Source organism: Clarias gariepinus, chromosome 10 (genome assembly GCF_024256425.1).
Source record: "Clarias gariepinus isolate MV-2021 ecotype Netherlands chromosome 10, CGAR_prim_01v2, whole genome shotgun sequence".
NCBI classification, from domain to species: domain Eukaryota; kingdom Metazoa; phylum Chordata; class Actinopteri; order Siluriformes; family Clariidae; genus Clarias; species Clarias gariepinus.
In genome coordinates this window covers 14002786-14026803 of record NC_071109.1, presented here as the reverse complement: position 1 = coordinate 14026803, position 24018 = coordinate 14002786, and the positions used below count along the sequence as shown (strand labels likewise).

Genomic DNA, 24018 nt, shown 5'->3' with positions numbered 1-24018 from the left:
TAGTATTTTCTGGGGACCTTGTGTAATTTTAGAAATTACCCCCCACCATTGAATTTCTTGCAGCCATTTTTGGCATGGGATAAGCAAGCCTGCGATTTTCTTTAAATTTACTGAATTATCTCCCGGTTATGATATCAAGGCTTTACACTTGATTTATTTGTAACACATTAACCTCAATGTGAACCTCTTCGCTTAATTGTGCACTTTTTTGAATAGGCTGTTGTTTGGAAATGTCTTGTCATTACAGCCCTAGCTGTATGATATAAAAAGAAGTGTTCCTTACCACATGCTGATATACATGTCATCCATCTGATCATTCTGTTTGCTTTCGCTTTTCTGATTGTTTTTTGCTTTCTCTTTCTGCACATTGTATTTTTGTATGGTGTATAGCGATATGACTCAGCACACAAAATACTTTTAAAGCACTCCAACGATACTTCCATTCTTCACAAAAGATGGATAGAAAGGCGCACAGGAAACAAAAATCTTGAAAAAATTATATATGACTCCACCAAATCCTGGCTAAATCACGGACATGCTGATTCACACAGGACTTATATTATCACAGAACGTTAGTGTTTGGTGAAATATATTAGGTCATTTGCGGGGGAATTTACTTTACAAATGACAAACATAGCCAATTCACATGAGATTAAGATCACGAACAACCTTCACAATTATTAAAAATGACCAGAGGTCGCCAGGTAATGCTAATCCCGTGCGAATATGTCTATAGTCTGTGTGGTAGTACCACTGTTAACTGCTAGAGGACCGATCCTAATTTAGGGATGAAGTGGCTCTGCTCATGGTTTCTATCGCTTCCTGTCTGGAATGTGCTTTGTGTCCTTTTGTTTCTAGGGTTTTAAGATCTTTACTCTCTATAACATGTTGACATCTGTTTTTCAGCCTTTTAATGGCATTGACGTGCAGAGTTGTGTTTATAGTTGGAATGTTGAAGGAATCAATTCAGATTGTAAGAAGTAAATTCCATAAATAAAAATAGGTGACATCATTACTTAGCAATTTCTAATTGTGTATGCTTGAACTATATATTAGATATGAGTGACTATACATACTTTATAGCTTTCAGTTCAGCATGAAATTATTTCATGTATACACTAAATGTAAAGGAGTACATGAAAAATGAAAGCCTAACAGGATAATAATGTAAATACCAAATAATTTGTGAAAATTAAATGGGTAAAAGACAAATCTCCTGTGTAAGCCTGTGTGTAATACAGCAAGTGATCAGAAACCGATTTGATGCGCTGTGATGTTTGGCTTTATGATGAGCTTGTCAGTATTGTCTTTTGTTATTGTATTTATGTGCGTAATACACCATGCAGTATCTAGATTGTGTACCAATGTTGGTTAAAATTGTTTCCACCCAGCACATGTGTCAAACTGCCCATGGGGTTCTCCGGGAAAAGGTTGGGGAACTTGTGCTCTAGAGAAGTGTTGTTTAAAGTTGACATGGTCTCATAAATCCAATGTTAACATGGTCTCATAAATGAAACACAAAGATGCTCTTCTGTTTAAAAAGCTTTGTAACACCCTTAATATTTTTTTCATTTAATTTCTTTTTTTTTTTTTTTTTGCTGGCCATTCCTCTTATCTTCATAAGTTTCACTTCACCACTTCACCCGTTCTAAACCAGAAAAAAGTCATGCTGCCACCCATCATACATGTCTCTCACAGTCAGTGTAATCAATATTATACTGGCTGCTCTGCTTTCATATTTTCATAATCAGACTATGTCAAAAGTCTTAACACACCAGTGTTGGACTAAATGTGACATATGTAAAATGGACTAAATGTGACATATGTAAAAGCACCCTTTAAGGATTTATCTGTTAAATGGTTGATAGCACTGTCTGTGCTAAATAGCTTGATATCATTGCCACACTGTGGTTAGCATCTAATCTAATCAAGTGAATTTCAGGCTCTTTCTCTGCCTCCTGGCACGTCACCTCAAGAACCTCCTTTTAAACTGGTCCTACAGAGATGCCATTCACTTCCTCTTCCACAGCATGCCCTTTCTAGATCGATGGTAGCCAGCCTGCTGCTAGACCAATCAGGTACAGTGTTACACCCTATATGTCAGGTCACACACACTGCACACTGTATACCAGACCTTACCAAAGTTAAGAATGGTGTGGCCCACCCAAACCTTTATTTACAGCTCTGATTGAGATAAGATACACAGCATGAAGATGCAGTAGTTACCTGTATATTTTTTTTTATAAAGAATTAAACTCAATTTAAATACAAAGTGTTTTTTTATTAGTTCTGATAACCTTTTAAAATGTTTTATTTTGTACATTTTTATTTTGTATTAATCTCATCTCCAACATGAAAAATAGGTTGTCAAATAATATTTTTTATTATTTTTTGGGATAAAATTAACACTGCATGAAATAGTGTGTTGTGTTTAAATGTCTCATGAAGGAGTAAAAATGAGTTACATTTACAAGCCTTTAAGCACAGGACAATGCTAAGACAATAAGCTGCAGTAATCAATGATACAAATGTTTTAAAGAAGTTGGACCTCTTTGAAAGATGATCCTGATTGAGGTGGGTCAGAACCCGCTGTAGGAGTTCCCATGAACATTCTTTGAATAAAATGGCTGATCATTAAATACCAACAAATAACTTGTCACAAACTTGTAAATGAGACGGATCAGTCTTTGGGAACTGTACACACACCATCATTCACGAACACTTGCGTTTTCAGAAGATGAGTGCATATTGGGTACTGAGTGAGCTCTCACATCTCAGATCCTAACCCATCTGGATTAAAACCATCACATTCCACAAAAACCTATTGTCCATTACTGAGAAGCTACATGCTGCATGATCAGTCAAAACCTTATGTCTTTATACTCCTGAACCTTTCATCAGTTTTGGATGCAGTCAACCACAAGACTTGCTTATCCATCTTTCCAAGTTTTGGAATCTGTGGCACAGAATGGCAATCATTTACTTCCTATTTGGAAGGTCAGTCACATAAGGTGAGAGGAGGGGATTCACATCTGCTTCATGCAGACTCTCCACCTCCACTTGTCTTAAAACTCAGTACTTGGTCCCTTCCTGTTCTCTATCTATACTCGATCTCTTGGTAAGGTCATGTCCTTACATATCACTGCTATGTGAATGACATTTAACACATCTCCTTCTTCCCACCGTCAGCCACTCATGTTTTTGCTCAGCATGATCTCCACATGAAATTCTGTCCCTCATCACCCCCCACTCCATTCTGATCCACACTAGACGATTAGGTGCTTGTTTAGACCCCTGTTATTTAGTCATCTTTGCAACTTATGCTGAAGGCAGATGCATAACTTGTTTTCAAATTTCCTAAATTCTTCTACACCACTCCATTACATTTCTCCTTTCGTTGGCTTCCTGTAGCTGCCTATCGGATTTAAAACACTGATGCTTGCCTAAAACAGGCCACCACCCAACCACCTCTAATTGGTTTTAACAACTCACACAGCACCACGTTCCCTCTGATCTTCAAGGAGTGCTCGACTGCTCCACACCATCTCTCAGTGTACAAGGAAGGCATACATCAAGCATGCATAAGGCATCAACTTCCTCTTGACATCTGCTGAGTCACTGATGGTCTTTAAACAGTGTCTAAATATCTAGCTTTTTATTGGGTACTTAAAATAAATTATTGAATCAAATTATATTATATATCATTAAATAAATTTCCATCAGTGTTGTAGATTGATTGTACTGATGGTCAGTAACGTAGTAAACCAGTATAGGAAAGTATTTAATGATAGATTCTTTAAAGCCCTTACTTAAGTTGCACTGGATAAGGGTGTTTGGCAAATGCCAAGTCTGTATAAATACTGGAAGTATTAATCTTTTTAGCAGCTGAATCTGTTGGGAGACAATCAGCCACTGTCCACAGCAGCAATGGAAGTGCCACCCAAAGAAAATTGCCCAGACCTCGTTCTGGACCTCTGCAAGTGAATGTGGTAAGTAATGCATCATAGGAAATTATAAAATATGTTAATGGGGATTTTATTCCCTGTTACTCTTCTTAGCTCCCTAACTCTGTTATTTCTTTAACTTAGTTAAATTCCTTTACTCTTGTAACTATGTAATTGTAATGTAAAAGTACAACTATGTAATGTATTTTAATATGTAAATAGCAAAAGTGGTGGTTACACAGTAAATAGAAGAAGACTCAACCAATGGGTGCAAATCCTATTAAAATATTGCCTCATGCTAAAAGTCTCCTTGCCATGTTCTGCCACACAATCTCTCTCTCTGTTTGCTGCTGATGGTTGATGTTTTGATGATGTTTACATTGTATTATAACTTTGGCTATGGTGATTAAAAAGTGGTGGATGCATTTGTGTTCTTTTAAGTTTATTTTGCAGTGGATGTCTTTGCTAGCTAGGACCTGCACAGTTAGCTGACTATTTGCACAACTGTTCTCTAAATTTAAAGAAAGGAGTTTAAAAAACTTTAAAATGCTTAATTCAATTCAGCAACATTTATCTTCGATTATAGCACAGTGTGGTGGCCAGTTTGTGTGTAAAAATGATTTCACAAATTTGAGTCTTGGAATTTCAGGGCAAAGAAACTCCATTGATCTGATATACTGGTGATTCTGTACATTTAGGTAGTCACCTGGCTTAATTTTATTGCCACATAACATTGCTGAGCCTAGACCTGACCAACTGAAGAAACTCTAGATCATAACACTGCCTTTAGAGGCTTGTACAGTGGGCACTATGCATGATGGGTCATCGCCTCATGCGCTTCCCTTCTTACTCTGGTGCACCAATTGCTCCTGGCTAGGGTCAGTCTGAACTCATTAGACTACATGAGCTTTTTCCATTGCTCCGAAGTCCAAGGTTTGTGCTCCCTAGCAGACTGAAATATTTTTTTTAATTAATCTCACTAATAAGGGTTTTTTTATATTGTGTGTGTTGAGTGCTCGTTCTTGCACTTTTGAACATAGCTAAGGTTTTTACTGTTGATTTTTTTACTTCACAAAGTGTTGAAGTGATCTCCATTCATTTTTTTTCTAATCATACACGTTGACTGTTCAGCACTATCCTTCCGGCTTTTCTTAATTTGTTATGTTTTTTAGTAATTTCAAATATCCTTTCTTGTGTTTTCTTTGCTTGATGCAGCCAAATAATTTGACCCTTCTGAAATGATGAGTTTTTTAACCAGGCAGTATCGTAATGGTGTAATATTATACCATTACAACATAACATCTGCTGTCTACAACAATTAGTGTTCACCATGAAAAGAACAGAAGTATACATTTAGGCTATATGTGAATGTTAAAAAAGAAAAAATCCATCTACCGTACATTAACATATGTGTATGTATAAATATATTAACTGTTAATCACTGTAAAAACACATGCTTTTATATGCTGTATAACTTAAATTTTATATATAGATGTCTTATATTTAGATAAAAATAGTTACTCATATTATGACTTATTTTTACTGCAGTAAAGTTGGTTTCATATAGATATTTATATTATATATTTAATATGGTTACATATTTAATGCAAAAGAAAAAGCCTTTAAAAAAAAAACAATTTATGTGTGTGCGCGTGTGTACTCCCAGGTTTGTACACGTAATCTCGTCCAGTCACCCCCTTCTAGAACATGGCATGGTTCTCCAGACCATGGGAGAAGTGGTGCCCTGGAAAGGTTCTCCCTCCTACTGTAATTGTTGTGACAGTATGTTAGGAACATCTGCTAGCGTGGTCTCTCCTTTGCAAAAGGCCTGTTATAAGTGCAAGCTATGGGACCCATCAGTGTTGAGACTGTTTTCAGGTAGATCATAAAGCATGAATACTTCCTTGGCAGTCTTAAGGTCTGAGCTGTGATGGTTTGAACAGGGTTATGAGGTGCAGGTCTTAGCCGATAGAGGTAAGGACAGTTGTGGGTATGGTTGCTTAGTGGTTAAAATTGGAAGGTTTATGTCCCAGCTTGGCAGCTTGATTCTTAACTTACCTGTAAAATAAGGTAAATTTAAGGCACTATGGATAAGAATGTCTGCCAAATAAAATAAATGTTAACAATGTCACTGATGAAGTCAATGCAATGAGGGACCAAGGTTGTTGCAGGGCTGCGAGTGGTTTTAGGATTCCTCTTGACAGTTGTCATGTCCAGGTTTGGACATATCCTGAAAACCTTTGTATTACCTTTCGATGTATGTCTTAAAGATTTTCACCGAAACCTTTTTCATTCTGCTTAGCTCGCTGGATGTCCTTGATGCTCTTACAGTATACCAGAAGCCTATGGCTTTTCCCCTTCAATAGGGAGCTTAAAGCTTGGCTAAACTGCTGAAACGTTTTTTAATCTCTGAAAGAAATTGATTTCTTTGGTTTCTTTGCCTTGTTTCAAATGCACTAACAAAGAAAATGCTACAGTACATTGCTTAAGAAAATCCTTGCATTTATCAGGAGGACCATGATATTTTTCCTTTATTGCCAAAGAAATGTGCTGTAGCTCCCAGGTTGGTGAATGTTACAAATTTGCTACAAATTCAAAGGATTTCCTTTGTGGGTTTTGGTTGCCAAGCAAATGACCCTGGGAAGTGGCAGGAATTATGTAGATAGTGTTTTCTATTCATGCCACATAGCTTCAGTTGGATTTAAGCCTAGGCTTTTACTTAGGTGTTCTAGAAAAAAAAACTTATTTTTTAAAGCTTTTTTTCCTGTTTTGCTTTGTGTTTTGAGTCAATGTCCTGTTAGGACATAAATATTTTCCCAGGACACATAATTTAGACTGACTGGACTGGACTTGGTTTTCTCCAAGACAGCAGGGTAATGCATTGACAAGTCAGAAACACAGCTACTGATTTAATGAAAAGCCAGGAATAAAGCCTAATGACATCACAATTTATTTTTACTTGCTGGATCAGATAACTACATGGGCCATTTCACTAGAACACATAATTTATGTTTTTTTTTAAACTAGATACATAAAATTAGGAGAAGAAAAACATAAAACCACATTTAAATGGAAAAGTACATGCCTTGTATGTATCAAGTCCAGGATTTATTTTCCCACATCTCTAGCATCAGCTCCTCGCACCTACAGGGTTGGGGGTTTGAATCCCAGCTTTGGATGCTATGTTATCATCGTTCTTGGTGGGTTTCCTCTGGGTATTCTGGCTTCCTTTCATAGATCAAAGACATGCAGATTATGTTAATTGGTGTTTCCAAACAATTACTTGTAGTGTGTGAATGTATGTGTGTGCTTGTGTCCTGGCACCCTGTCCAGGGTGTGTCCTGCCTTGTGCCCTTTGTCTCCTGGGATAGGCTTTAGCCCCCTGTTACCCTGTACAGGATAAGCAGTATAGAGAATGAGTGAGTGCTCTCTTAAAGGAACAGAAAACGAACACTTATTGATAGTGTACACATTTTCAGGTAAGGTCCTTATGTAACTTTCCAATCTACTTCATAGAAACTTTATCTGAGGTACATAGCAAAAATATCAACAACTGTTTTTGTAGCCAACTGCCGCTAGTCACATAGTTTCCTTTTAAGAACTGTAATATGTAGTTTAACAAATGTTCTTGTGGTGCTGGTTGAATCCATTTACTTCTTTATGCATACATAAATTATGCCTATTACCTTTTGAGAAAAACAGAACAATAACTAAATATAATGATATCATAAAGTTAAATCAGCTAAATATTTATGTGTACAATTATAAAAACACTAATGACCCTTTGAACTTTGAAAAACGGACCGTCTAAATATTCCAAACAAAAACTATTACAAAATGGGGATAGTGCAGTGAACATTTATTTGAGATAATTTTAGTTCTTCCCAGCTTGGCGCCTGACTCTTTTTATCAGGAAGCAGTCAGCAAGCATGGATCATGAAGGGACAGAGGCTGAACAAAAGAAGCCATCATTATGGAGGGGAAGTGCATGGGGTGGAGGTTCCCTGCCATTAGCAAATAGTGTAGCACAAATAATGATTTGCTATATCATACGTTTGTATAATCATCTTGTATGAGGGACTGCAGAAAAAAACACAATGTTAAAAGATGCCAAATAAGTAAAGAAATGTGTAGCTTGCCTATTGTTTTTATTTATTTTACTAAACCGAAGCTGCCCAATATTACTTTACATTTGCACAGTGTAGATGTGGACTGCTAACCTGTGCTTAAGGTAGCTGCTCTATCTGAAAACACAGTTAATCTACCCAAATGGACCTCCTCATGGCATAAAATCTTAATGTTCTTCAAGATTATAATTTCTACAAAAAAAAGTATTTATGAGCATAAAGGCTAAATATATATATACACACACAAAGGTCAAGTAATTTTAATTAGCAATTACTGTACCTCCTGAGATCAACACTTCAAAGCTTTGAATCATTTTTGACACAAATTCAAAGAAGGTATCAGTGCTAAATAAGGCTTCCCATCAAAAACATTTATTGAAAAGCAAATAGAGTGAAATCTTGAATCTTTCTCATAAGTTGATCTGAGTGTCTTGCAAGACAAGCAAAATAAAAAATAATAATAATTCCAAAGCGTGGTCTTGATATACAAGTACTGTAGTACGTATATGCTTTGTCTGCCGAGTGTCACATGATCACAACTGAGCCATTTTTTCTTCTTTCTGTCACGTTGTGGGATTGTGGATAATCGTCATATGCACATGTAGCAGTGCGGGAGATCTGTTTAACAACAATGCAATGTCATATTTCCATAAAATTCTCAAAAGGAGGCAAAAGCCATGCAAAAGAACAAGATTCCAGTAACCAGACAGAGAGTAGTGATTCTTTTAGTGTGTGAGTGCATGCGCATGTGTGTGTTGTGTGTCACATAGGTCCTACACAGGACCCCTCCTTCTCCTCGTTTTTCCCTTATCTTTCACCAGTCATGATTCTTTTCAAAGGTAAAATGCAATTAGTTTGTACTTTATATTTTGTATTAATTACTCTCACTCACTTACTGATCATCTATGCCGCTTAATCCTGTATTCAGGGTCGCGGGGGGCCTGAAGCCTATCCCAGGAGAATTAGGGCACAAGGCAGGGTACACCCTGGACAGGGTGCCAATCCATTGCAGGACACGCACACATACACACACTCATTCACACACTACAGCCAATTTGGGAATGCCAATTAAACTAACCTACATGTCTTTGGACTGGGAGAAAACCGGAGTATATATAAGCACGATTCCAGGACAAGTTATGCTCACAATCCAAGGTTTAACTGTATAAATACAAAATTAGGAACAAACAGGGTTATCACCAAACAGGGGTATCACCAAAACAGAACCAGGTGTAAAATCAAAACTAAACATATGGTAGACAAAGAAAAACTATTAACTTGACTGCACTATGAACAAATCTAAATAACAGAACAATTACATACACCTGTAGAACTAAAAACTTAAGAAACAATAATATACAAAGTAACAAACACAAATGTGATTAAGTGCATGCAGCATACCCAGGGTTATCCCTGACAGCAGCATTGACATTTATACCATTTCTTATCAAACAGTATACATAAATAAAAACTTATTCACACTTTGAATTTGAATTCCGTTAACATGCACCAAATGTTATATATATTTTAAACAATAAGGAAAACCCTGAAGAAGCCCTTATGCTTGTATTCAGTTTTTTTTTTTTACTTGAATATATGGTATTACTATTCAGGTCTTAATCTTTCTGACAACTGACATGTCGTTGTTGTTATTAGATCTCACTACTTCAGTGTCTTCGCTCCTCAAGTGGTAGAATGAACTTACAGTACTTCTGCAGACGAGCAAAATTCCTTAGACAGTACTGGGACTCTTTACTTGCACTAGCATTTATTAATTATGTACTTATTTTGACAGTTACTACAGTCTACTTCTCATTGTGTTTTGCACATTGTGGACTAAGTTTATCATGTTTAATCTGAATCAGAACATCAACAATCTCTATAGAAATAATTAAGGATTGTTAAAGCTAGTAAAAATAAAAACCACCTCAAACAAGAAATATTGACAAAAATTGATGTTGACAACTCAGTAGGTTTATGTACGGTCATAAATTTATATATAAAACAATCATTAGTGGAGAAAAAAATTTAAAAAATCTGCTGTAAACTGCACAGTTTCATTAACATGACAACTGACATACCGTTTCATTAACATGAAACTGTCCAAGGCAGTTAGAATTAATAATTGTCTGTTTAAATGTGAAAGTGGTCCCCCTTTTAAGGGTCTTTACATAATTACCAAGTACCCTGCAGTTCATGAAAAAAATGTTACATACACTGCCTGACCCTAACCGATACATTTAGTAGCTTCCCATATCTTAAACATCCATGTCAAAAGATATATCCCATGGTTATTTAATGTTATTGGTTTTCTTTGGGGAATTGAAAAAGGTAATGTGGTCTGATGACTCCAGGTTTATCCTATTCCAGAGCCGTGGATATGTCAGGGTAAAAAGAGGGAAACATTAGCAGGGAAGCACACGAAGTGATGCAGCCGTTATGTATAGTGCCCTCTGTACAAGCCCTCTGGAGGCTCAGCAATGTTATGTGACCAATAAAATGAAGTCAGATGACTATCTGAATGTACTGAATGATTGATTAGGCTATCTTATAAAAGGATTTTTTTTTCTTATTTTACAATCTGGAGGCAATAACTTATCTGGTGAGCTCATTTGTGATACATCATAGTCTTACAGCCTGATATGGCTGAGCCTGAGTTAAGCTCCCTGTCTAGTTCTTACCTCAAAATCATATAAAACTGAAACTTAAAGCCATTTTACACCATGCAATTAATTCATAAGTGAAATGTCCTATTAGATTGGGTGGATTTTATCCGTTGAGTTTGTTCAGCTTGAAATCTTATCATGTTTAATCTGAACCAAAAGATGAACTAAAACGATTTAAATTCTGTTTCTACTTAAAAGATTTAAAGGATTTTTTTTTTGCACTGTGGATTTATGAACTCCATTGCAGTTGACAGTGTGGTAATGCTGGGGCTTCCAAGCTGGATACTGCATTATTAATGTTAGAAGTGCTGAGGCACTAAGCACATACTATCAATAATAATAATAATAATAATAATAATAATAATAATATGCAATCAAAAATACAGTCAATTCTTTACTCACTGTCCACCTACCATTTTTGCAGTTATCAAATTAGACAATTATTTGGCATCATGCAGTGCTACAATGCTGTAGAATTTTAATTGACCCCCTGAATAACCTGATAATGCAAGAAGGGTGTCTATTAATTAATTAATTTATTTATAATAAAAACGTAATATAATACGCTGTTAAAATAATAATTGCATTCTTTGCATTCAAGATTCCAAACAAACTACTTGTCTTGTGCATTAATAATCTGCCTTATGGTTGGTGGTTGACTCTGGGCATGCTGAAGGAATTTGCTATCCCCTGTCACTCAGTTGCGCGTCTTTTTAACTTTATCATGCAGACTGAATCCCCTCTCTCGGTTTCTGGTCGCTATAGCTTCGCATTGAGGCAGCACAGCAGCGGTTTTGGATCTTACTCAAATTAATGCCGATTCACTTCTTTTAAAAGGAGACAGCTGTCGCTGGCACGACGAACAACCTAACAAGGATGATGACGGTGAGGATGTCGCTTATGCTTGTCCGCTTTAGAGCTCAGGCCGCGAGGGCGGCTTTTTATGAGCGATTTCTCCGCTACGGAGCGGTACGCAGTGGTGTATACATGGACTGTGCATTTTTATGCTTAAATAATATATTCTCGTGCATTGCAACGTGACCTTGGAGATGTGCTCGTGTTCTTGCAGACTTCACAATAACGACTATGCTAGTCAAATCCTACCAACGCTTCAGCGTCGCCAGGAAAAAAAAAAAAAAAAAAACCCTGACCCATGTATATACTGTACCAAACACCTTCCTAGCTCGCTTGGTGGTGTTTAGCGTCTTTTTGAGCTATTGTTTCTGTTTTGCATTTCTCTGTTCTTTGTATCGCGGGTACGTGAGCTTTGATTACTTCAGCCGTAATGATGTCGTTTGCATTTAATGCAAATTAATTAACGCTACAGTCTTTGTGCTCTTCATGTAACATTAAACCATGTCTAACGTGAATTTCCTTGAAAGCAGGTGCGACGGCATAACTGAACATAATTAAAGCCATTGTTCAATAAACGTGTACATATCTCATTATAGAAATAGGTTGATATCTGGGGATTTTTCTCTAGATGACCAGAATCATCCTGGTCCTGTGATAGGTGATCCCCAGTGAGGAGGATTGTTAGGTTTCAGACACAGCATTCACTGGCACAGTGATTGGAGAATGCTGGGCAGCGGAGTATCTGGGCTTCCAAATAAGTGCCTTTATTAGTGTTTTGGGAAATTATAAATTGATCAGAGACTAGCTATTTTGTTTTCAGTCATCATAAATGTTTGAATCAGCTAAACCCTTACATACGATCAGGGTAAGAATTATTTTATTTCTGCTTCTTTCTTTAATATTTTATATAAACATCTTCAATTCAAGTCAATAAAAAAAATTATCTGTCATACAGTATATTGGACATTTACATATAGCTATATCATTAAGACCATCTGCTTAACATCGTGTACTTAACTATTGCGCTACCAAACAGTTCTTGACCCATTGATGCATGGACTCCACATGAGCTTTAAAGGTGTGCTGGGGTATCTGGCACCAATATGTCAGGAGCAGATCTAAATCCTGTAAGTTGTGAGCTAGGCCCTCCATAGATTGAACTTGTTTGTCCTGCACATGCCACAAATGCTCATTTGGATGAAGATTTTGGTCCAGTGACCACATTGATTTATTTACTGTTTTATAAACCCTGAAAGAGGCTAGTGCCATAAAGAAATACTATTGCTTTTAAGCTGTGCCTGGTCTGCAGCAATGTTTAGGTACAGTAGCTGGTACATATGAAAGTGTAAATTTAGTGCTAGAATATGTGACCCTATGGCTAATATATGCAGCAGTTAAAATAGCTGTCTCTGGTCTCTTTTGCTTTTTACACTGGTATGAATGATTCAGTAAAACGGTTTAAGGCTTTGCTTTTTTTTAAAATAAGAAATACAGATCTGTTGTTTTGTTGAAAGATTTTGGGGAGTTCAGTGGGATCAAGTTATTGATTAAATGGCAATAACACTGGACCAATTTAATTATAATTTATTTGTATAGCGCTTGTCATTGTCATTGTAGCAAAGCAGCTTTACATAATCAAAAAAAATAATGAAAGTTTGTATAAAATGTTAATGTGTATAAATCAAAAAGATTAAATAGTGTCAGATGAGCAAGCTGAGGGCGACAGTGGCAAGGAAAAACTCCCAGAGATGGCAATAGGAAGAAACCTTGAGAGGAACCAGATTCAACAGGGAACCCATTTTGATTTGGGTGATAATGGATAGCAGGGATTGATCTGCCGTCATAACGTGTGTAAGGCAGCTGGAAGTTCAATATAACAGTCAATGTCTTTAAGTTAAAATTAGGTCCAGTTTGTTACTGAAGGCTCAGGTAGACTGTAGAAAATTCCAGTCCTTTTTTTTGGAATTTTTTCCTGATTTTCTCTTTAATTTAGTCGTGTCCAATTCCTCCCCGTCACTAGGGGGCTCCCATGTTAAGGCTACTACTACCACTCATTCAGGAGGGCTGAAGACTATCACGTGTTTCCTCCGAACCACGTGACGCCAGCCGACTGCATCTTTTTGAACTGCTCGGCGTAACACACTCGGAGCTATCCGCTCCTTCCGCGTGAACGAGCTCACAGGCACCCCTGATTGGCTGTAGAGTCCCAAGTCCTTAGAGAACAGCTGTTGGCCTCAGCCATGGAAAAGTGGACCCGACCCAGTCACCACACACATCCCAAGCAGACCACAAAAGCATCCATGCGACGAGATTTCCCACCAGAAATGGGATGAGGACAAATCAGACAGGTCTAGTGGGCAGATGGGGTCTGTATCACTGGCAGCTCAGGAACATGTGTAGCCCAACAGAAATACAGGGAGAGAGGGAGAGAGATAGAGAGAAAAGAAAGAAGAGAAGAGAGAGAAAAGAAGAGAGGAGAGAGCAGAAGAGGATGAGAGAAAACAGTTCACTTTATGTATATGCACTCTACACAATATATATATATATCGTGTAAAGTGCAAGCAGGGACACCGACAGGACTACTGTAAGTATGACAGCTTAACTAAAAGGAAGTGCCAAATGGAAACACAGACATGAGGGCTCCCTGAGATGTAAAGCAACCAATCATGTCACCGTCAACAAACTTTGAGTAATCAGTGAGAGTGGGGAAGACAGCATCTAAACAAACCAGTTCACCATAATACTCTATGTCCATGAGTTCACCAGATCTGCTCCGTTTTTAGCCTAGACTTAAACGCTGAAACTGAGTCCCAAGCATTAATTGGAAGGCTGTTTCATAACTTTGGGGCTTTGTAAGAAAAAGCTCTGCCCCCGCTGTAGTTTTCACGACATGTGGTACTGACAAGCACCCTGCATCCTTCGATCGAAGTTGGCGTGGCGGATTGTAAGACAATAGCAGTTTACTCAGATACAGTCAAAAGTAGTATTTTAAAATTGATGTGAAATTTCACAGGGAGCCAATGCAGTGTGGATAAGATTGGGGTAATGTGTTCGTATCTTCTAGTTCTAATGAGGATTCTCGCTGCTGCACTCTGGACTAACTGAAGCTTACTTCACGCACATAGTTGAACAAACAGACAGTAAGATGTTACAGTAACCCAACCTAGAGGTGATAAAAGCATGAACTAATTTTTCTGCATCGTTTAGTGACAATATATTCCTTATCTTGGCACTATTTCTGAGGTAAAGGAATACCATCCTAGTAACATTATCTACATGTGCTTCAAATTAAAGACTTGAATCTATAATCACACCAAGTTCTTTTACTGGTTCACTTGATGGAACAGAAAGGCCATCTAAAGTGTGATCAAAACACTTGCTTCTAGCTACATGTTGTCCTATGACTAAAACTTCTGTCTAATCAGGATTAAGCAGACGGAAGTTAATTAATATTCAGTCTCATGTCCTTCACACATTGCTCAACTTTATTAAGCTGTTTTTCTTATCTGGTTTTGCTGAGACATATAACTGTATGTCATCAGCATAACAATGAAAACTAATACCATGCTTAGGAATTATGTTGCCCAGAGGAAGCATGTAAAGAGAAAAAATCTGTGGGCCTAAAACTGAACCCAGAGGAACACCAAACTCCACTCCACAACATGCACAATAGTCATCATTTAAATCTACAAACTCATAATGATCAGTTAAATAGGATCTGAGCCAGGAGAGGGCCGTTCCCCTCAATTTCTTCTATATTTTCTAATCTGTGAATGAGAATACTATGATTAATGGTGTCAAAAGCTGATCCCTGATCAGAGGCCAATATGAGATCATTTACTACTACTTAAACAAGTGCTGTATCTGTGCTGTGATAAGGCCTAAATTCTGAATGAAACAGTTTGTGTATGCTATTTCTATGTAAGTATGAACAAAGCTGCTGCGCTACTATCTTTTCCAGAATCTTAGATATAGAAGGGAGCATATTTTAATAAAATTCTAGAGCAATTAAAATAAAAACAAAATATTTTTTTTTTCTAATAAATGAGACACACCTATTAAAAAATATAAATGTTTGAACACCCCTGTCTAATATATAACAAAAAGGATGCATTTATTGGAATTAAACCCATACCCTTGTTTTTAACAGTGCTTCTCCAATTTTACAGGCTCAAAAGTAATTAGACAATTGAATGATAAGCAGTTGCCAGCATGACCATGTGTGACAGTTTTCTTTGTTAGTTCATCACTTCTTATCTGGTGTTGATTAGAAGCGATGACTTTGCATTTGATTTCCATGGGAACTTTTAGTATGTAGTCCAAAAACATGTTGATTCAAGTGAAGGAGACTATTATCACAAACAAAACAGGAAACGTCAGGACCAGCCAAATTAACAGTTTGGTGCACTCCTAAAATAAGAAATACACTGGTAAGACCCATAACACCAAAATGCCTGAAAGACAACTGAAGACAACCAAAGCAGATAATTACAGAATCTTTTCCTAGGTGAAGAAGGTAGTATAAAGAAAAGTAGTTTAAGGATGGTGAGCACTTTTTAAAATCAGTACAGAGCTACCTTAGAGAGACTTGAGATCTTGGGCCTTATGTATAAAACCTTTGCATGGAGTTCAGAGTAAAACTTTACATTTACATCTATAAAATATTGGTTTATACACCTGCACATCATTTCCATTTGTAGTGTCAATGTTGCTTTGAAATTTTTGGCATGCTTTTGGACTGGCAAACTGGGCTAGAGATCCAGACTTTGTAAATTTAATTCAATGTTTCAAATACACGGAACCCCCAGGAAGGTTCCATGTCCGGGTCCTGTGGAGGAGATTCAGTCAGATAGTTCAAACTAGGATTCAAGACAAAAAATATTCACCTTCATTTTATTTTGCACAACTTTTTAAGGGGTGATTAGGACATACTTATCCAATTTACATGAATTTGAAAAGGGTTATAATTGTCTGCTTTGACTATTGTTCTTCAAGCTACTGAAAGAGTACAAGGTATCTGGGCCACTATGTTTTAGTCTCTGCAAGAGTACAGTAATTCATGTCATTTGGTTAAAAACATTTTAGACACAGCTATTTTTGTAGATGTGTCCAGTGAGGAGACTTAGATTGCAGTTATTCATGAATGATGTTCTCCTGGCATCAGCACATGTGGACCTCTGACACATTTAAACATTTGACTGTTGAATTTAAAGCCCCACCATGTCAGACTTTGGTTGTCTCCCTTTACTGTAGGTGAGGATAGATACCTTAGTGAAAGGCTTGAAGTAATTTGGGACAATAATGAGTAACAAATAACAAGCTATATTAACTGGGTTGGCATGTGAAGTTCAAGCTGGAGCATAATTTCCCCTCCCCCAAAAAACTTCTTTGCTTACTAGTAGTAAATGTCTATATCCTTTACCTCATCTGTGGTCATGAAGTATGGGTTTTCACTAAAGGAGTATGGTACAGGCAGCAGAGGTTCCCCTCGTGTTCTTGCTCATTGTGATGGGTTGAGAAGTTCAGCAATCCAGGAGAGCTTTATAGTAGAGCCACTGCTTCACAACATCAAGATTATGGACGAACAATAATAAATACAACACCCTCAGTGATCAACCCCTATCTGATCACCCAATCATGTGGCATGAGCGCAAGTTACTCCAGATACAGTTCAAGAGCTTAGGTAGGCTTAAGTAACATTAAATTTGTTTTATATGTAAAAAAATGCAGGGCTAACCAATTAGGTCACCTCAAAGCATGCAGAACATTTAGTTATTACAGTTTTAGCCATATGGTAAGATTACACAATTCACCATTTTGAAGCTAACAGTTACTCCTGTAAAACAGCCCAGAAAACAGAGTCAAGGCCCTAAGATCTGAGGGATATACTATATATGGCCGTTTTGCAGTGGAATGATTGGTTGCTCTTTTTTCTGTTGGCTGGCCATTTTGATGCAGACAAATATCTTCTCAAATCTCTGTAGTTAAGGATGTGGATATGATGTATAAATGCATATGATGTGGTACTGATGTGATACTTTACAATTATAACTTACATTTTTATAGGATTGTCTCATTCTTAACCACACTTGCATTTTCAGCTGAACGTAAAATATTCTTTAAATTGTGTTTTAGTTCAACCTACAGTACCCATTGGTTCTGTTCAAAACCTACATGTTTTCATCTAGCTTATTAACATTGTAGACAATATTTATAAAAAAGCAAACACACAAAACCCTAAGAAAAGTGTACCCATGTGTACAAAGTATGGTATAAAACAATAGTATATTTAGAATTTTAAATTCACTGGCCTTCAATGTGTTTATTTTCAGCTGATTAGCGGAGGGACCACAGTCAATGCTGAGGCAGTATGGGATCACGTGGCCATGGCTGATCGTGAACTGGCATTTAAGGCAGGAGACGTCATTAAGGTCCTGGATGCTTCCAACAAGGATTGGTGGTGGGGGCAGATTGACGATGAGGAGGGTTGGTTTCCAGCCAGCTTTGTACGAGTAAGAATTGCATCAATCCATTGACAACTTTATTTCCCTGGTTAAATGTCATTGATAACTCACTAATGATTTTTTTTTTTTTTTACATATTGTCTCTGTAATGGTGCTGCAATAATATATTTATTAAGAAAAAACATGAAGAGGGAAAAAAAAGACATTTGAAGCTGATGACAAAAGGAAAAAGAGATGCACCTGCATCAAGTTTCATGTTCAGCGGGAATCTTTAATTTGGCAACAATTCAGATTAACCTGGATTGAACATTTTTAAAATGCTCTCCCTAGTTATTTTATTTATTTATTTTTTTACCTTGCAATTTATCTAATGACCTAACCAGGACTCTAACCTGTATCTCAGCAGTGAGAGCAGTGAATGCTAACAAGCACCCACCAGGGAACCTGCTGCTGAGGCTAGTAAAGGCACACACATTGCTTGGTCAAACAACGGACACATTAACACAGGTTATTCTAGTAAAAAAAAATGGTAGACAATTTTGTAAGTTAGCAAACAATAAAAAAAACACCTAGCATGGGTCGTATTAATAAGTTGTACAGGTAGTACATGTTCAGAGATTATGTTATTTAAGTGTTAATATGTAAATAATAATAAACCCCATAAAACAGTAAAGTACTGTAGCTACAGTATGTGGGGAAACCGCAGTGTAGCTGTAAGGTATGACTGTGACATGTCTAAATTGTGAGCAAAATCATTCATTGTTTTCCCACCTTCATTTTGTTCAATAACTTTTCAATTTCACTTTCTTATTGAGACTTTCCCTTTGTCTCTGGCTGTTATTGGTACCACTCGTTTTGCTGAATTTGGGAGCCATGAGTTTAATTTGTTTTTGCAAACAGTCCTTGTACTTGATAATACAGTACAGTATATACAGTATATATGTATTACACTGATAATAATCATCCCAGCATTCTTTGACGGTGGGCTGATGAAAAATAATGCATTGGAAGAGAATAACAAAATTTGAAGACTCAAACAGGACCCAACTAAATTTTATTTCATTTACCCATATTCATTACTAGAGTTACATATTGGAACGATATTTATTTTTGTCATTTTTCCCAAGGTTGAACCTCACTCTACTCAACCACAAACAAAAAAGGTTTTCTATATCAACCCTATAGCCACTCGAAGGTTCCAAATCACAACAGCAAAGGTGCGTTTTTATCGACTTCCTTCACCTGCCAAGAGTTTGTCAAACACGTCATGAGCATCAAACCAAGTCAAGTGAAGATTGTGCTTTTAGTGTCCATCATGATAAAGCTTGTAGACTTTATTCCAAAGTAGAAGCCTTCACTATAATTTAACATTTGTGATGTGCCTATTTTAAATGCATTGTTTAATGTAAGTATGAGTTGTAGGCATTTTCTTTTGCATTTCAACTTCATGTGTGTGTTTGCATTGTAGCTTTTGAATTTGAAGGTGCTGGGCAGATTTTTGACTTCCATGTTCAGTTGATGTCTCATGCTAACATGCTATTATTTGTTCCACTGGTTTTAGTTAAGGGTAAACCAACCAATCCTGCTCTGGCAAGTACTCCTAGCAGTAGTAAAACTCCTATGACTGACCAATTACAATATAATTTACTGTCCCCTCTGAAAGTACTGAACAGGCAATGTCATTTTTTTTGTTTCTGTTATACTTGTAAGATGTCTGGGTTTATAATCAAAAGATGAATGTGAAAAGAAAAATAGGAATTTCAGTGTTCATTTCCTTATATTTAAATTTAGATGTGTCGACATGGCACCTTTTGTTTAAACCTATTTTTCAAGAGATCAAAAATATTGGAACCTATGACTGACATGTTTTTTGCATGTCCAGGTCTGCCCTGTTGGATTGATTTAAAGATTTACAGTAATCTGAACATTTACTGTTTCTTCTGGCCCTGGGTTATACTATACTTGTAAAGATTGCATTTATTGTTACATAGGATAAATCTGCCTAAAGATTCAAGAATTGAATATGAGAAAAAAGCAAGTCATTTTGATGTTATGAAAGGAGTAAAAGATCTATCATAGAAATGTCCTGAGAAACAAAGAAACCACTGCTCTACTATCAATCATACATGAAAAAGATTGACCAAGGAAAATAACAGTAGTTATTTACAGAAACATTGTGAGACCTGTCAAAATATAATTCAGTTTTATCAGAGATAAACACCAGAGGGCAGGGGTAAAGATCTTGCAATCCATCATTTAAAGATAACTTCAAATAGACATAGTGGCCATACAACAAGATGCAACTCACCTGCGGTCTAAATCTGAAGGCCAGATTGGAACTCATAAAGAAATACAGGGATGAAATATAAATCTACTGATTAACTCTTACAAAAGTGCAGGAAAAGACTAATATAAAGAAATACAGAATCTGCTCATGAGACAAAATACACAAGCCCAGCAGTCAAGTACGGTATAAACTTGTAATGTAAAAACTTTGGCTTGCAAGCTTATGGCATCAAATCTGTCAGTAAACACAAAGAACAAGAATCATAAATGTAAAGATTAAATTTAAATGTAAGTTCATAACTAACTCAACCATAAACCTAAAACTGAAAACATGATTATAATTCTGTAAAAAAAAAAAAAAAAAAGGAAATTAGCTTTAATGCATTGTGTTTACACTTCCTTATTTGCTCACTGGCCCCCGATCGGACTAGACAGAGGTCCAATGTGCTGTCACTTTAAACTGGTGTTCTCCTGTTTTCCAAACCCTCCCACTGAATGCAGGGCATCCTTATTGTCGAAGAGCATCTAGCAAAACAAACAAACAAACAAACAAAAAACATGTGCCATGAAGTTAGGTAGGCATAACATTTTTTATTTTATCTAACTGATGTAGGTTGCTCAAATTGCACATTTTGGTATTATAACTCCTCTATACAAAGATCGTCAATGGTGTCCCACTGCACTACAGAATGTTTTTGGAGATGACACAATTGACAAGAACAGTGTGCACAGATGGATAAACAGCTTTAACGATAAACCATTACTGAAGACAACTCGGGGAGAACGAGACTATTAACTGGGAAAAAAAAGGGAATTTTCAAAGAGGATTCAGGATTTCAGAGATGCATGCTGAAGACTATATTGAGTAGTATGTATAAAAAAGTGATAAAAATGATAAAAAAGTTATGTCCATTTGGCATTACTATCGGTATAGCCCTTGTACGTCAGCAGCGTCACTAAAATGCATTAGTAATCCTCACACTGTAATATACATGGTGAACCATGTTTTCCACGCATCCAGATAAATGTGTTTCCCCTGTGTTCTCAGTGATAGCTGATTTTATGTGGGTTAAGTGTGCAGTTGATTAAATATATGTACACAGTAGTAGCATCACTGTTCTAGATTATGATATTTCAAGGATGATTATTTTACTAAGGGGAGCAGATGGATAACCGTTGTAGAATTTGGAGTAAATAGACATCATAACCTGTAGTATCAATTATAACTCATTAAAGTTTTAATATGTTGTAATGTTTGTGGGAAATTTCTTTTCCACCAGTATAAGGTAATCCAGTAATAACGCAGACTACTTACTGTGCCATGCCGTAAAGTTTATTGATCTCTGGTTTTAAGATACTGTAAAAATGACACATGCGCGCGCACACACACACACACACACACACACACACACACACACACACACACACACACACACACACACACACTGTGCCATGTGCACAATCTTTATGCAGAACAATGCTCCGTTACAGGCATCCGGGTACACCACAGCTTGGCTAGCCAGAAAAGGCATTAACATGACAGATTGATGGCCTGGCCCCCTTCCTCATGGATTAAACTCCTGGGCCATCCTAAATTATGGTTACTGTGAGATCCAACAATCCACCACTTTAAACATATCTAAACATTTAACATTGGCTATATCAATAAATAAATAATTGTAAACCGTTTAAGAAACTGAGATTCAGTGGAAGGAAGGCTCATGAAAAATAATGAAAATAATTTTGAATTGTTTATTTTTTTTTAATTCATATATTTATATTTTATGTTAAATTATATTCAGAAAAAGGTCTGAGTTTTATTTTTGTTATCTGTTTTGTTTGCTGTTTCTTAAATAATACTCTGAGACTGAAGAATAACCTGGAAATTAATAATTTGAAATGTAGTAGACTAATAATTATGCACACTAATAATGTTACAAATGTTACTTTTTCTTGTTAAACATTGTTTAAAAAAAATAAAAAATCAGCTAGGATGATTCTTTATCAAAGAAATTAAGCTAAGAAATTACATTTGCCAAGCATTGAGAATGCATTGTAGTGTATAGCAAAAGCAAAATAATTAGCCTTCACATTCCAGTACTTTCAGAGAAGACTGCATATATATTTGATGGCTACCTTGAGCTACCCAAACAAGAGTGGATGTTGAATTAGCCCGTCATTTTCTTAATTTAAAAAAAGTCATAGGTAAACGTAATCTTTTATCTTTTGCATATAGCTGTGGGTGAACCAGGAAGATCGAGCCATTAAAGCAGCTGAGGGCAGCAATGAGGTCCAGAATGGCCACCTGGATGCAGGTAGTGATTGTCTCTGCTTGGGTCAGCCACTCCAGAACAGAGACCAGATGAGGGCTAACGTAATCAACGAGATCATGAGCACAGAGCGTCACTACATCAAGCACCTGAAAGATATATGTGAGGTACTGTTATCATTCACATATTCTCTCTTGCCCGAAGCAAATATGTGAGCAATCAATTATAATAATTCTATTTCCTTTAAAATTACATATTTTTCAACTGGATGGGGTTTCAAAAAAGTTCTGAAAAAGATAAAAGATGTTTTGTCCAATTGTAGAAAAACTTAATAGGGATGCTTTTAGAATTGAAAAGTCACTGTTTGCACTCTGATTTATTTTTGCTTACTTAAATGCTCACTTGCGGCATCAAACTTTCACACGCTTAAATTGTAGTTTAACTTTCTTTCCTGCACATGCTCAATAATCTTTTGGAAGCATTCTTACTTTACAGCATTTTCATCTGCCTAAAACCTCTGCAGAGTACTTTATATACAGTAAAGCCAGGGTTTTGAAAATGGGACAAGTATTAATTTTTAAAAAGTCTGCTGCTTCAGTGTTTTTAGATATTTTTGTCAGATATTACTATGGTATAAGTTATTATAATTACAAGCATTTCATGAGTATCAAAGGCTTTTTATTGTCAATTACATTATATTTATAGAGTCAGTATTTGCAGTGTTGACCCTTCCCTTTCAAGACCTCTGCAATTCAATTCTTTAACCGTGACTGTGGTCAAACTTGTTAGTGAGCCCAGTCCCTTGGCTGAGAAGCAACCCCACAAATAAACAGTCTCAGGATGCTTTACTACATCATTTGTAGGGTGGCTTTTCAGCCAAGGGACTGGGATCTTTAACAAGTTTGACCACAGCCATGGTTAAATAATTGAATTGCAGAGATCTTGAAAGAGAAACCATGGCATGACACAGGAATAATGGTTGCACTTACCTTCATAGTGTACATTTCAAGAAGGGCAGGCACTTCTCTCCAGGAAAAACATCATGGACTGATTTTCTTCAAAAGGTACAGGGATTGCTGAAGACTAAGGTCTCCTGAATCCCTTTTCCGATTGTTGTCCGGAGAAGAAGGAGAGTGCTACCATCAATCCTGGGTCAAGCCAATTTTGCAGCCCTACTCCGAATGTGCCATGTCATATAATATAAATGTTAAAAAAAAAGTATATATATGTTGCTGATGCCTCAAACTTGTGCTGAAAAGTGGTTAATAACATTCTGTATGGCATTATATTGAGTGACATCACGTTCAGTGACATCACATTGAGTGACATCATAATGTAATGCTTTTTTCCAGCATCTAAAGGTCTAAAATTTCCCCTTTTCTAAAAGTATGCCATAATGGTATTGG

The 24018-nt window shown here is 36.6% G+C and overlaps 1 protein-coding gene across 10 annotated transcripts in view; it reads left to right on the top strand.

The window, feature by feature from the left end:
* The window catches only part of arhgef9b (Cdc42 guanine nucleotide exchange factor (GEF) 9b), a 49877-nt gene that overhangs the window by 4666 nt on the left and 21193 nt on the right, over nucleotides 1-24018 (top strand). For 7 of the 10 annotated variants that reach the window (XR_008361244.1, XM_053506214.1, XM_053506218.1 and 4 more), the window contains exons 3-6: nucleotides 1943-2078; nucleotides 3883-3989; nucleotides 17925-18104; nucleotides 22579-22779. Coding sequence is in view for 9 of the 10 variants with exons in the window: in XM_053506214.1 (XP_053362189.1) it covers nucleotides 1943-2078; nucleotides 3883-3989; nucleotides 17925-18104; nucleotides 22579-22779 (624 nt within the window). In the remaining variant the exon portion in view is untranslated. Of the gene's footprint in view, nucleotides 1-1942; nucleotides 2079-3882; nucleotides 3990-11501; nucleotides 11623-17924; nucleotides 18105-19195; nucleotides 19274-22578; nucleotides 22780-24018 lie in introns of those variants that run through there. The other 3 variants (XM_053506215.1, XM_053506221.1, XM_053506222.1) reach the window with 3 other exon arrangements.